At 41.8% G+C, this 15,422-nt stretch overlaps 1 protein-coding gene across 3 annotated transcripts; it reads right to left on the reverse strand.

Moving 5' to 3' along the window:
* Positions 1–299: 299 nt before the first annotated feature.
* On the reverse strand, positions 300–15,011 carry hmgcll1 (3-hydroxymethyl-3-methylglutaryl-CoA lyase-like 1). 3 transcript variants are annotated; one of them, XM_052079469.1, is made up of 10 exons: positions 14,726–15,011; positions 13,951–14,251; positions 12,879–12,950; positions 12,404–12,511; positions 11,941–12,036; positions 11,663–11,811; positions 10,993–11,056; positions 10,713–10,901; positions 2,140–2,265; positions 300–1,033 (listed from the first exon to the last, which is right to left on the reverse strand). In XM_052079469.1, exons 2-10 carry the CDS (start codon positions 14,047–14,049, stop codon positions 929–931), a joined length of 1,008 nt encoding a protein of 335 aa, XP_051935429.1. In that variant the 5' UTR covers positions 14,050–14,251; positions 14,726–15,011; the 3' UTR covers positions 300–928. The 3 variants fall into 3 exon arrangements, with proteins under 3 accessions (XP_051935429.1, XP_051935427.1, XP_051935430.1); XM_052079467.1 differs by lacking the exon at positions 14,726–15,011 and having other exon boundaries at positions 13,951–14,359; XM_052079470.1 differs by lacking the exons at positions 13,951–14,251; positions 14,726–15,011 and having other exon boundaries at positions 12,417–12,511; positions 12,879–12,911.
* Between the last annotated feature and the right edge of the window lie 411 nt (positions 15,012–15,422).

Genomic DNA, 15,422 nt, shown 5'->3' on the forward strand with positions numbered 1-15,422 from the left:
CCTTCAATTGGCTGGCAACCTGTTCATGGTGTAACCCACCTGCTGCCCGAAGATAGTTGAGATAGGCTCCAGCACGCCAGCAACCTTCGTGAGGATTAAGCGGATCGGATAATGGATGGATAGATAAGATTAAATATGGTGGGAGATCATGAACATGATCACTGTCTTCTCATAAATAAATCTCATTATTAATGACATATGATGGAAGTTAACTTCAGCACATTTATGGTTATTGAAGAAGTGAGAACAAACTGGTTGCCCTTCACATTAATCTGTGCCCAAGAATGAGCTCACTTGCAGAAAGGTTGGTGAGCTCACTTTATTGGCATCTGCTACCTTTATTCAGTCTGCAGGTATTGTTATACAGTATTCGCATGACAAAAACGAAATCATGACATTTAAAGTAATTTTGCTAATCCTGAGGATAAATTCTGCAGAATCAGAATCTAAATTCCTGTTCATATTGCAAAATATTGGAAGGTAGCCTTTTTCACCAAAGCTTTCAAAACATATATGGCAGATATAATACATTCTTATTTTACGAGCCTATAATGGTGAAAAATAACGAGGCACTATATCCATCTGCTGGGATCATTAGTGATATGAATGTAAGTGAGATATCAAATGAGCAGATGACTGCAAGCCGCTAAAAAAGGCCACTCACTATATGTAAGTATGCCTTCTTCTGTAGATCATTTTAGATTGCAAAGCAGAATTCCAATTCTGATCCTGATAATGAGTTAGTATTAATGGGGTCAGCTTATTTAAATTAGACATACTTTAAATGTCAGACACATTCCTAACTCATTGCAGTACAATTGCCTTACACAGAGAATGCAAAGACAGTCAAAACCGGAAAAGCTCTCATCATCAAGTTGAGTTGATTTTTGTTTTTTGGGGGTGAGGGGGGCCAAAACAATCATCAAAATCACGGCATCCCGCTTCGTGCCTGAGCAACTTTGGAGTTTGTCTTGCGCTGCAAAGCAGTACAGATGAAGTCACCTGCCTCCAGGACTTTGGCCAGGTTTACCCCCTTTAAAAAAAAGATAATGAAACATTAACTTTCAAATTCAATATTGGGGATAATAATCCATCATTTATTTAACGGATTGATGACAATTGTGTGGCTTGTGTGGAATGAATTATTGGTGGAATTCACAGCTCAACCCAGCCGAGATACTGATTTCTCATTCACTCGCACCTTGTTTGTTGTCGAAAGGAGTCGTTTCCAACTGTAACGCAGCAAAATGGTGCTCCGTCAGAGCTCTTCAGATATGCCGAGGGAAATGATCCAGTTTAACTTAATGAGCCCGAATATGATTACGTATTTATTCATGAATTCCTGATACACAATGTGTCTTTGTTCATCTATCTTTGCCATTGATATTTAATGAGAGGCACAACAATTTAACACTCTTCCACTCGATGGTAGAAGGTACAATTTACCTGTCCATCCACCTGTAGCCATTCCTACAAAAGAATTATAGCTTGGTGATCGACCGACCAGGCCCAGATCTCACACAGAGACAGCCAATTTGTGAGCACAATTAGACTAATTATTTTAGTTCATGTAGCCTACTTTTTGGGACATTATTTGGGACATTATTCGAATGTAAAATCCTGTTCCATCAAAGTATAACGTGACACTTGTATGCAGTTGAAAGAAATCACACACACAGTTAGGAATTAGGCAAGTGAAACGTCAATCGAACCGTATATATGAAATATTTCCACAACAAATGAACAATGGTCATATTCAGTGCTTCCCTCCACATCCCCAAATGCTGATCATTATAAAAAAAAAAAAGTATTGTTTCAAGTATCGCTCTGCAGTGGAAATAGCCACAACGAAAACAAATGTCAGTAGACAAGCGCCGCATCCCACCTGTAGTGAAAAAGTTCCACCAGCAGGGGTAGAGATTGTTAAATAAATACTTCATGGGTCAGGGCACCCAATAGTGTGGGCGCATGAACTTGTGCAAAACCACTGATGTTATAAAATAAACACTGACAGAAAAGTATGTTTGCGGAGGCATGTGTTTACGTAAATGGACTCCGGGAGATTGTATGAGTCGTGCCACTATGCTGGAAATGCGGACACATAAATTACAGCAGGTCTGTTGGAGTGTGCGAACTCACAGTGTGGATGCCCATGCCGTGGAGCATGTAGAGAACATCCTCCGTTGACACATTGCCAGATGAACCCTGAGCGTACGGGCAACCACCCAGGCCAGCCACTGCTGAGTCCACCACGCGCACTCCCATCTGCAAGGGCAAAATACAGTACAATTCAAGTCCATTTCTCCGCTTCAATGTACAGTCCATTAAATGTATAGTATTTACTGCACTGATTGCATATTTTCCACGTCCAAGGTGCTACAAGTCATTTATGTTCCCCAGGTGTCAAGCTGTCAAGAACACAAAGGAGACACTGATGGGTTATCAAGGCGTCATACAGCCCGCAACTTCCATTTGTGAAGATTTGTTAGGAATTTTTCCAAAGAAAATAATGGAACGAAAGACAGCAACTGTCTTCTAGAGTCAACCACGAGTTAACTCCTGTTCATGACATGTTAAAGCAGTATGCGCATTAAGGAATATCACCTCTCATGATGTTATGCATGGCAGCTATGGAAACATCATGCATCACATGGGACTTTAGTTCAGTGAGTAATGTGTTCTGCTTTTATCGGGGTGGCGGGGGTTGGGTGTGGGGGGTGTCAGGTCAACATTGAGAGGTACCATGTGATGGCAAAGAAAATAGGATAAGGGGTGGCCAACATAACTGCAATTTAAGTGGTAGCGAACACACGTGTAGGAAACAAAAAGAATCGAGAAAAAAATGAAGAGATAGTAATAAAGAAAATGCTTGACCCTTGGTCACGGTTCACGCACTTAACAGGAATTCAAAGACTAGCAAGCCACCGTAATAAATGTAAAGGAGCCTATCGCCTACTATTGAGTCATTCTTTTGGTTCCTGATCCTGTTTGACTTACAGTGTGTTAGGCTCAGGTAAATGGTCCATTTCACTGTTATCTCCCTACGAAGGCTTTCATCGCTCCAGCTTGTCTTTTCTGTTGCTCGGATTCATAGCGCAGAGCATTCGTTTGATGATGAAATGGAAAGCACGCTCTAGTCTAATCAGTTTGGTATTTACTAAAGCTAAATATGCGGTGATGATGAACTCGCAGTCAATCAAGCAATCATTTTTTCCCCGAAAAAGTTTACTTTTTTGGGGGGCGGGGAGGATTTCGTGCTAGTTTTAGTTATTTGTTAACAAACGGAGTATTTGTCAAATGCAAGATTATTTTAAAAAATGGCGATTTGTTTGATTGAATGATCAACAATGCAGACGTGGAACTTTGCCTATGTAGGTAACGGCTTCCGCCTTACACCGCAGCAGTGTATCACTAGTTTTGCCAGTGACGGTTGCGAATTACAACATTGATTCATCTGCTCGTCCATGCCAAGAACATTTGTCGAACAAAAATAGTCCATAATTAGAGATACATTTACTGTGAACATTTTGTACACACCTCAAACTGTATATAAAAAGTACATTTGTTCCTTAAGTTTCCACTGTAAACACATTTTAGATGTAATTTCAATAAATATATGTTGATCAAGATGATCATTTTTACTTTATTTATTTTTTCATTCATTCATTCATCTTCCGAGCCGCTTGATCCTCACTAGGGTCGCGGGGGTGCTGGAGCCTATCCCAGCTGTCTTCGGGCAGTAGGCGGGGGACACCCTGAATCGGTTGCCAGCCAATCGCAGGGCACACAGAAACGAACAACCATTCGCACTCACACTCACACCTAGGGACAATTTAGAGTGTTCAATCAGCCTGCCACGCATGTTTTTGGAATGTGGGAGGAAACCGGAGCACCCGGAGAAAACCCACGCAGGCCCGGGGAGAACATGCAAACTCCACACAGGGAGGCCGGAGCTGGAATCGAACCCGGTACCTCTGCACTGTGAAGCCGACGTGCTAACCACTGGACTACCGGGCCGCCACCTTTATTTATTTATTAACCTTAATAACCTCGATCTGGAGCCCTGACTTGCAACTCTCTCTCTCACACTCACACACACACACACACACGCACACACACTCACACACACACACACACACAAATACAAATTATAAATAATGATACAAAAATTTAAGACTGGGTACAGAGCACAAAGAACACTGACACGAAGCCCCCAGCGTCATGCCCTATCAGTAGCCACCTATGATGAGTGACGACCTAATGAGGCAGGACCGTGGCCACAGCCCATCCCAGCAGAGGCTTCCCTCGGAGACAACAGTGAAGACATGCAAAATGATATTTGAAAACATAAAATCAATGAAAAATGTAATGATTGAAAATTTTATATATATATATATATATATAAAAGGTGCATCATAATAAAACAATAATTAAGTACCAAATAAGTAGCAGTAAATAAACAATTATTCACATTAGTTTAGTATTAGTTACGAGCTTAATTTAAAAGGTGGGTCTTGAGTCTGTTCAAAGCAAGAACTCTGCAGCCCTGAGGTGCGTCAGCAATGCTGTTTCAAAACTGTAACGATGTCTTTTTGTGAGTATGTGTTTCCTGATATTAGGGATGAGTGAAAAGCCAGAGCACCTCTGTGTACACAAGGGTTCACAGCTCTGAGAGATTAGAAAGGCCCAAGAACATAAAAACACATTATTTCGAACCAATGGGCAAATTACATTTTAACAGACTGGAAGTGGACTGGTGTCACCGAACAGAGCCTGGTTGTCTCCACAGCAGACATACTCACGACTGTCATCCCTGTCTCTACTCAGGTAAAATTCCTGAACAAAGATCCTTCTTCAATTGGATAGTTTGCCACGACATGCAGGTCCCTGCCAAGGCTGCGGTGGTGCTTTGCAACTGTTTAGGAGGACTGCAGCATCGAAAATGAGCATGCACAGAAAGTCCCTCAGTACGGCTTAGTCATCCTCTTTGTCTGCGTCTGGCAGCGGTGCCATATAGTAATAGCCTTGTGCAAATTCTCGGTATGGAGCGCGACATTTCATATGGTTCTGATTCCGCTGGTTACTCATGTTTTCACAGCACTACTCTGTCCTGTCCGTGCTACATCGAGGAGACATTTTTGCCTTGGTTAAGAGGGTGTCCACTTACTCTGTTCCAACACAGGAGTTATAATATTACTACACAAATGTGCCGTTGTTGCAAACTATAATCATTACTGTCAGGCGTTATTTCCCTGATCCCTTCAGGATAAATGTGCCCGTTTTAGAATCGTCGTAGCACATGCACATTAACGCGTATACGTTCTATAGCGTTGGAGGGAGTAGACTGTACTGAATGTACACACGCGAGCCAGGTACACTTGCACAATTGAATGATATCCGGTGAAAGAGATGTATCAGAAAAAGCCGAAGTTGTGATGTGAAGTAGTGCACACTCATCCATTCTGTACAGCGTGCATCATGTCCCCACACCACAGCTCTGTGTAATATCTTGGCCCCTTCATGTAGCAAAGTAAGGCCATCTTGCCAGGTGAAGTGCAGTTCTGCACCACCACAAACTATCCAATCATAATCAAAAGAATATTGTTAATACTGCCAGTGCTAATCCTCTTCGCTTTTCCTCTTCAGGGCCATGAGTAAATGGAGACTATGGTCGGTGTCTTGGGACATCTGGTCCCTCGTGAATCACAAAGTACTCACGGTATTGCAAACTGCCATTCACACTCACATCAAAGGACATTTTACAGTTGAATGTGGAGAAAACACATGGGGAAAATTCATAAGACATGTTCTCATAGAGATTCGAATAACTATCGCATCGAGTGACACAAAGAGACATGCTAACTATCATCATCCACTGTGCCATCATCATCAAACGTGTAATCATTGTTTTTTCTTTTGTTGACTTAATCGCTGCTGCAAATCGTCATTATTGTTCTGTTTTTGCTTTATTATCAGCAACCACTCCAAATGTCTGGCCTCCATATGACATTTAATGATGTGTTTTGGAAGGCTACCAACAAACAACTTTATTACCATAACACGAGGACCCAAAATCAAATGTTGACTCTGCAGGAAAAAATGAATCTGGCTTGATGTGTTAATGAAAAACTTCAAATGCTCCATTTTCAATAAAAAAAATGATGACGCACCAAATATTTTCAGGATATTTTCCACATGTCCTTGGTCTTATCGTGAGAATATGAGAGATGTTTTCCAGCTTCCGCAGCAGAGCCAGATGTCGGGGGGATCCCACAGGGAGACAAAATTAACACACCGATACTCTCAGTGGCACTGGGTCATGAAGGACTTTAACCCAGCAGAGAAGGATCAAGCAAGCAAAATTAAAAGACAAGAACGTACTTCTTTCAGGGGCTGTCTAAACTCGCCGTAATTGCTGTTTGTGTTGGCAAGGAACGAGGTAGAGGTGGGGTGGAAGGTGGCGGGATGGGGGCTAGGGGGGGGTCTCAACTTTGGTGTGTTCAGTGCATGACATTTCCAGACCTTGGTTAAAGCCAGAGCAGGATATTGTACTCGGCAGATTTTTTGTGTTGTATAAACACAGAGTTGTAATCTACCATGCCAATCCTCTCACTTGCAGCTGCAGCGCACGCAGGGCTGGGGGTCTTCGGCGTACGGTTTCCGAGAGGAACAAAACAGACCCTTCAGCGGTGTGCCTTGTTCATTTGGAGGCTAATCGTGCGAGAATCGGCGGTCAGCAATTCGGGCTTGCCAGTGCTCAGTAAGATTCATCGTGCCCAGAAACCAGATGTGCACTCGGCATTAGAAAGCCATATTGACCGAGCTGTGGCTGTATGAAAACAATACATTCCTGTGTAAAGACACAGTGTATTCTGAAACAGGCATGATTTTCGGATACGCTTGTTGATATTCTACACTCGCACTTGACGAGGCTCAAGACGGACAAGCTCCCATTTTGGTTTTACACGTGCGTCAGAGAGAGAGAGAGAGAGAGAGAGAGAGAGAGAGAGAGAGAGAGAGAGAGAGAGAGAGAGAGTGAGAGAGAGAGAGAGATAGAAAGTGAGAGAGAGAGAGAGGGAGCGTATTCATGGCATGATATGAAGCAGTGATGCTTTACCCACAGCTACATAAACCGGCAAGCTGAAAGAGTCTGTCACGTAGCTGCGGCCGACACATATATCAACCTTTTTCCTGGCAAACATAAATAAGCTTACAGTCACCAAGCAAAGCCCAGACACTGGCAGAACAAAACAAACTTTTACAGACTAAATAAATTATATTTCCACCTTGTGATTTATTTAAAAATGAAAAATTATGAACTGTGTCATCAGTTTTCTTTGACACGGCTTCCTGAGTTTCACGAGTAAGCACACCTCAGTCACACTAAAATCAATTCCTGGAACACGTTTTCACTAGGAAATACTATAAAATGAGATGGCACGTCACGCTTCATTCCATGATGCTGTTGGCTTAAAGGAAAATGGGAAATAATGTGCAATGAATGAAGGTCTTTTGGGAGTTATATAGAGTGAAAGGGTTGAAGCAACCTTATGGAACTCCGAACTGTGACACAAGAATAAAGACAAGTTAACCATTTGATACTTAAACGAAACTAAATGACTCACAAAGTTTTAGACATATCATTGGCTCTCCGATGAAATGCTCCTCCGTTTACACATTTCGGTGATTGCCAACGAATACGAATGAAATACCGTCAAAATCTTCATTGATCAGTGCAAACGTCGCTTGCACAAAGACCCCTTGGCTGTCATTTCCTTATTATTAGTTCAGCATGCTTAGACAAGCAAGCAAAATTAAAGAGACAGCACATTTAAATATACACTGCACACTGTAAATCTTTTTTTTTTACTTGCTGAAGAAAATGAAATCAGTTTTGGACTTCTTTCATCAGATCATTCCCAAATGCAACCGGCATTAGATTTGTGATTCGATGATCAAGGATGCGGAGGTGAAAACTCCGCCCACATATGCATTGGCTTTACGCCTCATGCCGCTGAAGGATACAACTCGTTTTCAGTTTATTGCAATGACTTATGCACGTGGCCATTGGTTTACGCAGCATGAGAAGATACAAGATAGACGCATCCGCTCGTCCATGCCAAGACCGTTCTAATGTCGAAAATAATACATTGAGAGGTAATTCTTCTCCAAAAAAAAAAAGTTTTTGCTGCATTACCTGAAAAAGGGCTGACTTGAGGTTCCATTGTACGTTCTCAGTTCTTACAATTTGTCTGTTGGATGGGGGAATTTCATTTTTGGGTTAGATATTTATGAAGAAGATCATTTGACATTTGACAAAAGAACATTTCCAATTCTGTTTGTAATTTCCCCATTGCGGGACAAATAAAGGATATCTTATATCCGCATGTCTTTAACTTGGAAACTCACTCTGGTTAAGGACATTAGCACTATAAAGAGTCAGTGTCGTGTTTTGCTCGGATGGTAGGAATATAATTGTTTTAAATTTTGAACTATGGGATAAGTGGTTCGGATAATGGATGGATGGACATGTTGATATGTTGACAATATTTAGTATGGATGCTAAAATTGTTAATTATGGCCATGTTAGAATTAAGCCTTATTATGATTCGCATTACACAGATATTTCCCATTAAGAATAACTCATTTTGTTTGCCATGCCTGGGAAATCAAAGTACGTAAGTTGTCATTGTGTGAACTGCCAGGAGAGCGGCAGGAACAAAGCCCCCCTTGCCCCCCCCAACCCCCTGGTACTTTGGGGAAAAAAAAGGTACAAAGGCTAAGGAATGTTTTTATCAGGAACAAAAGAGATGACTCAGAGCTGACAGCACTGAGGGAAGTCATTTCTTTCCCCGTTGGTGGTGTGGACCTCTGGCACACACTAATGAAAAGGTATATGATAAAATCTTTCATTTCCATCTTATTTATAGGTGACCAAATGGTTGACTAAATAGACACAGCTGCTATTATCTTCATTGAGCGAGGGGATGCTGAGATGAATCGTTTTAAATATCATCCAAAAGGTTACCTCTATTATTATTATTATTACTGTATTTTTCAACCAAACTATTCAAGTTGAAAAGTACAAGTTAAAGTGTGGCTACTTTGATGAAAAACCTAAAAGAGCCAATTATATTTAATGAGTGGCATCTTATTTTGAAACTACATTATGACATTATGACAGTGAGGAAATGGTATGAGAATTTGTGCGCGTTTGTATGAAACGGCAATAAATCCCTACTTACTATGCATTACTTTAAATGAATGGTTTACTGCCCAGTGCAATAAGTTGACGGCAAAGCTTGTTCCTGCAGCTGCACCACCGTTTGTCACATACGCGGCAGAGAACGGATGAAAGGATCATTTTCCAACTGCATTTAAATGCAGCATTGTCAGGAGAGGCCTGAGATGAGTTAGGATCCCCCCTCCCTATCCCTCAGGGCTCGTCTATCCTCCGAGCTCTCAGTTGTCTTGTACAACAGACAGTGAATAGGTGAGCCTTTGTGACCTACCACATCTGCTGAACCCCCCGCCTCTCCTTCACTGAGTGGCGTTGTGTGTGATGACAATGTGACCCAAAGAACCTATACGGCCATGTCAGCATTACCTGTGGATTGATGTCAATTTGAAGGCTGTTTAAAATACTGCCAGACACTTAAACAGCCTCCTGTTAGCCATCGGGCTATGCGGCATATGACTTCCACCGTGCACGGCCGTTTTATTCTCCTGTCTTTGTACATTCGTTGTAGTTTCAGGATTGTATTTAAGCAGGGACATTTAGATCACATTACTTAATTCCCCTGTTGGCTTTTGACGGACAATTCCTGGTTTTCTATGTGCTATTGTAACCCACACATAGATCTTGTGCCTCCTGCGTACTTGCCAAAACAGAGGATGCATTCATGTCATAAACAGCCACAATGTCATGGATCTACGGGGAGTTATATTGCATACGATATTTTCTCGGATAGTGGTCCCCACTCGGGTTGACACAGTGGCTGAATTAGTCGCCAAGCACGTCGTCCACTTGTGCAAATAAACGCCTCACCACAACTAGACACCTCCTTTCTGCCCTCAAGAAAAAAACAAAATTACAGGTGGTACCACGAGGTAGCTGTAATTACATTGACTATAGCAATGTTTCCACGAGGCGGAGGAGTTTGGTTAACGCCGCAGATAGCAGAATGAGCTCCGTGAATAGTGAACAAAAAATAAATAGTAACACAAACGTCTTTGTGGCACTGTTACCGACTGCACATAGCTGAGGTTTTTATCCTGTTCTGTAAAATACCAATGTAGCATAGGAAGCAGGACGTGCTGATTAAAAATATATTTTAAAACCGCTTTGTTCTTTGGATAAAATGACCCATGTGTGCATGTGAAAGTGTCATAAAAAGACATGATTTGAGCTCATATTTATGGAACACGAAGATCCACTTTGTCCTATGATTATTAGAAACAACAGTGGTAATTCAACTTAAAAACATCTGGAATGAATCCAACGACAAGCGTGATGATTTGTTTCTTATTTTTAACAATCAGCACAAGCAACGGTTGAATCTATCGCCATTGTAACCGTTGCTGCATTATTTTATGTCCTCACAAGTTTTCCCAGAGCAACCCCAGCAAGTATTTCAGAATCAGTTTTTTTTTTAATGCCTTGTATGTGTATGAACGTACAGTGTGTGACTCTGAATGTTGTGAGTTTTTACCTGAAGTGCGGTAAGGATGTTTGGCAAGGCTTGACCGTATGTGTCATGGCAGTGAACTGCAAGAACGCTGGCCGGAACCTCCTTCATGACACACTGCAGCATTTTACGCATGGACCCTGGAGTGCCCACGCCAATGGTGTCCCCCACGGAGACCTCGTAGCATCCCATCTCATACAATCTCTTGGCTACCTGAGAAGAGGAGGAATAAGATGAGGGGGAGAAAATTAGGATACAGAAAATTGATCATCGAAATCTACAGTATATAGTCGACCAGATTAACCTCGGCAACTCTGGATGGATCAATCTGTCCTTCGTACGGGCATCCAAGGGCACAGGAAACGTACCTGGAACAGTACTAATTCAATTAACCCTCTCATGCACACTGTAAGAGGATAACTGCAGTAACCGCTGTCCCTGAAATGGTTAAATTATTCACACAGAAACCTTATTTAAGATATTTGACGTCTTAATTACTGCTGTAGAAATGGTGTGGGATAAATGTTGTGCATTGTATCACATTTTAGTGGAGGTTACTTCCTTAATTCCTGCTCAGGATTTATGTAACATTTCAATTCGAACAATGGGAATTTGGTGAGAGAAAATCTCGAGAAGAAGTGTTTGGTTTGGAAAAAGAAATGTTTCTTGTAAATTACAAATTGTTCTGTATTATATATTTTTTTTAAAAACCATGAGCGTCGCTGTGCAACTTCCTTTGCAGATGTAGCTGCGCATGCAATTTGGGTCACCATTTGCTTGTGTGAATAGTCAATCATCACTCCGACTGCAAACATCAACCCAGTCCATTACAACATTTCTGTTGGGTCATGATTTTATATTTGCTATCTTATTAATAAGATTTATCCTGTGAACCTGCCTTCAAGTTAAAGCACACACAAAAAAGCCTTTTTTCCCATGGTCACCCATGAGTGACAAATAGAAAGAGTACAAACCCACGGACTGGAATCATTTTCGCTTTGGCACCCTTGACAACCTCGTCAAACCTTCGCATGCTTTCATCAATAGAGCAATTTATGTTTTTCAAGCTGAAGGTCTCAGACGCGGAGCCAAACACTGCCACTTCAGTAACGCCGGCTGCAACCTAGCGCGAGAGACAAAAATGCCTTGTAAAAGGCTTTTGAAACCTGTTACACATCATCGGCAACAAACACGGGGAACAAAAATTCATGAAGTCGGTGACCACAATTCTTCAAGCATTCATGTGACTCACAGCGTCCTGAAAGCCTTGCATGTTGGGTGTTAATACCGGGTACTGAACATGAGGCGCTCTCTTGATTCCTCTGAGAACCTCAGTGTGGTCGGCCATCTGAACAAAAAGAGGAAAACGCAAACGTAAGGTATAAAAATAAACCTTTCATGTCAACACAGCTCGTTCCTGAAAAGAAATTATTCTCAGTCAAGCTTTTCACATCCCTGCACAGACCATTAAGGCCAGAGTTGCTTGATGTCATATTTCCTTAAAATGAACAAAACATGTTTCAGTGTCCTTTTTAAAATAAAAATATAATTTACGACGGGAAATGTAGTCCTTCTGAATCTAAAAGGATTTCTCAGGAAAAACATCTGCGGCTCCAGCCGGGATGCAGGTAGGCCACGCAAGCCAAGACACACAAGGAAGAGAGCTTTACAAATCGCCTCGGTACGCTTAACTGCGCATCAAGCGGACTTATTACCTGCGGTACCCACTTTGAAGAGACGAAACTGGTGGCTTCGATCACACGCAGGCCTGATCCCGATAGCATGTCTATCAGCTGGATTTTAACTCCTGTCGGAAGAATTTCCTGAGGGCACAGTAAAACCCCCAAACTACTCCTGGAATTGATTCCATTCACGCTGGGAAGTACAACATAACACACGTTCAAAAGAACCCTGCAGACACGAGACATCGCCCGTCTCTTTATGTAGACGCTGTGGTAGAATCTGTCAAAGTGTTGGCATGCAACAAGGATCGATTCAATGGTAACATCCTAAGCAGAGTAAACCATGTCTTTTCTCTTCTTGAATTTCAAAAGAAAATGTAAAACATATGCTATGTTAATCGCGGCGCAGAACCCATATGTTGTGCGTTTTATGTAAGAGAGACAAAAAAAGGTTTATTTAACACAGACGCATAAATTCTGCATATGGAATAGAAGTAGCGGTGCAGACCTTTTCATTTTGGAGTCCATCTCTGGGCCCAACTTCAACTATTTTCACACTCTCTGGATACTCAGAAGCAGTCTAAAGAAGAATAAAGAAAAGAGACAAATATACTGTAACCCAAGCATTTGTTTTCTCAATAACTCCTCAATGCCAGAAGACACCCAACGGTTGTAACTATAATCATGTCAAGCAAGGGAACCAAAGCCATGTTTCACAGAGAAAACATTCAGAAAGATAGGTCAGATACGGTTCCCCACACGAACCGCAGGGGAAATTCAGAGGATCATGGGATTTCTCTGTTTGGAACCAAAAACTGCAATCATCTTCATCGTGAAGGCATAAATGAACACTTCAACAAACCATCTAATGTACAGTTTGTGTCTGCCTCTTGCAACTGCTTTTTTTTTTAACTGGCCACATTTATTTCCTGTAAATCTCCCGTGGCAAGAGCCTTCACACAAGAGTCTTAGCGTATGCCTACGACTATGATTTCGTATTTTGTTAGCAGCTAAATACAGCTTCACAGTTGCTGTCAGAAGAGAAGCTGAAAAACATCTTACCCATTCACAGTTTGAAGGCCACATTCATGTCGTGCTTGGTGTACAAACAAATACTTACTTGGCTTGATCGCTTCATGAATTTAAAAAATGAATAAATTTGGGGTACATCATCATTTTACGGTCTCACTCTCAATGCCTTTAAAATGTATGTTTCACTTTATATGCTATCGGGTTTGTCAAAAACGCCTACAAATGTAATGTTTCTTTATTGTCAGGATTAATTGTCATATTTTTTTAAATGTCAACTCTAAATTGTGGTTTTTAATTTTCAGCTCTCGCACAGGCTGCTGATGCTCACAGTTTGCTTTATCACTAGCTATCGAGCGGGTTGGATCGAGATTGCGGGGTCTCTGGCAGCTTCTTGGCGCCTAACCGCCCAGTGCCCCTTTTCTCGAAAGAAAATGAACGGGAACTCAGAAATACACAAATAATACAAGCTAATGCAATTGGAACACTGCAGGCCTGTTTCTAAAGTGGCGGGCAGCAAGGGAGATGAGATGCAAAAGCAGGACACCCACCTCTGCTTGCTCCAGCAGCCAGCGTCTCAGCCACGGATAGTCCTGGATGAGTTGGTCATAGCTCAGGCAGTGCTTCACCGATGTGGGTAGGTTTCCCATTGGAAGGCCTGCTGCTTGTGCTTCCTCACTTCCCAAGACTAAACGGCCCTACCCCCTGTTGTTCGAAAGCTAATAAAGCTAATGGAAGGAGCAAGATTAATTTTCCCGGATGATGCAAGGCCTTACTAACCAAAATGGAATAAGAAGACTGCCGCTGACTGGGGAGGATGATTCAGCAGTTGCCATGGCAGCCACCGCCCAGCTGGGAAGGGATCAAAACAGAGATGTGCGGGGAGGTGGGAGCAGTCTTTTTTTTTCTTCTTTTTTTTAACGAAGAAAAAAATAGACCAAAATAAGGTGCTGCACGTTCCACTATGACTTGCAATGTTCAAATGTGAATTCTGGACATGCCTACTAACAAATTTGAATGATTCCTCCGAATTGTGATTTGTTTTCGTAAAATTGAGTACAGTCCTTGGCTGCATCCGGCAGCAATGACTTTTTGGCCTGAAGATCAACAACACGACATCAGCGTAGGCTTATATCCACACACACCGATGCTATGATACAGCCCATTATGGCAAAATGAATCTGCTCAGCACCACACTGGCATAGGGGCGGTACAAGATAAAAAGTTCAAGGAGCAGACGGGACTGGGATTTATCCAGTAGGAAAACAAAAAAAACAAAAAACAAAACCCAACGACAGATGCACAGCCTTTTTTACTGTCGCTGACCTTCAAAATGGAAGTGGATCAGGAGTGGAAGTCAGTCTGAGTGGGATCAGAACAGGAGTGAGAGTTGTTTTCACTGGGAGCAGGATAGGAGAGGATATTCTTCTTTTGAAATAGAAGATGTGGGACAGAAGTGACATACACTCCAGGGTGTCTGAGCACATAGTGGAACACATACATGCAACTCCAAACAACTTTTTATTCACTGCTAATGTATTTGCAAAATGTTTATGAACTCAGAAACGATAAATCCACAATCCCTTCAATTTTGATGCAATCACTCCTTATTCGTTGAGTTAGTAATGAAGTAATATTTACCACTGAGTCAATGTCATCGTCAATTCTTTCCTCCTTTGACAGAAACATCATTAAGCTACAGAGGGGGGGATAAAGCTGTTGAATTAAATGAGGAATATCCAATTATCCTATGTGACCAGACTTTACGGACACTCTGTACAAAAAGCCATTTCCAAGTGCATTATTACCTGTCTTGGTATTGCTTGCATTCGTGGTAATGGAAACGTTTAATTCATGTGTTTTACCAGAACAGTTGATTTACCTTGGAGATGAAATAAGATTTGGCGAACATTTGCCCGAATGTTTCTGGTGAAAATGTAACATTTCGCGGAAACAAGCTACTTTGATTGATCCCCCGTGACCTGAACAGTTGAGCGGTTTCCATTGCCAGACGTGCCACCGC

Source organism: Hippocampus zosterae, chromosome 11, assembly GCF_025434085.1.
Source record: "Hippocampus zosterae strain Florida chromosome 11, ASM2543408v3, whole genome shotgun sequence".
Taxonomy (NCBI): Eukaryota; Metazoa; Chordata; class Actinopteri; order Syngnathiformes; family Syngnathidae; genus Hippocampus; species Hippocampus zosterae.

What these genes read in the sequence shown, in the direction of transcription:
- hmgcll1 (XM_052079469.1), bottom strand. Translation starts at nt 14,049, where the DNA reads ATGGGAAACCTACCCACATCGGTGAAGCACTGCCTGAGCTATGACCAA. An exon ending in GGCTGCTGGAGCAAGCAGAG is followed by an intron (nt 12,951 to 13,950) that starts GTGGGTGTCCTG and finishes ATTCTTCTTTAG; the next exon opens with ACTGCTTCTGAGTATCCAGA. An exon ending in ATGGACTCCAAAATGAAAAG is followed by an intron (nt 12,512 to 12,878) that starts GTCTGCACCGCT and finishes CTGTGCCCTCAG; the next exon opens with GAAATTCTTCCGACAGGAGT.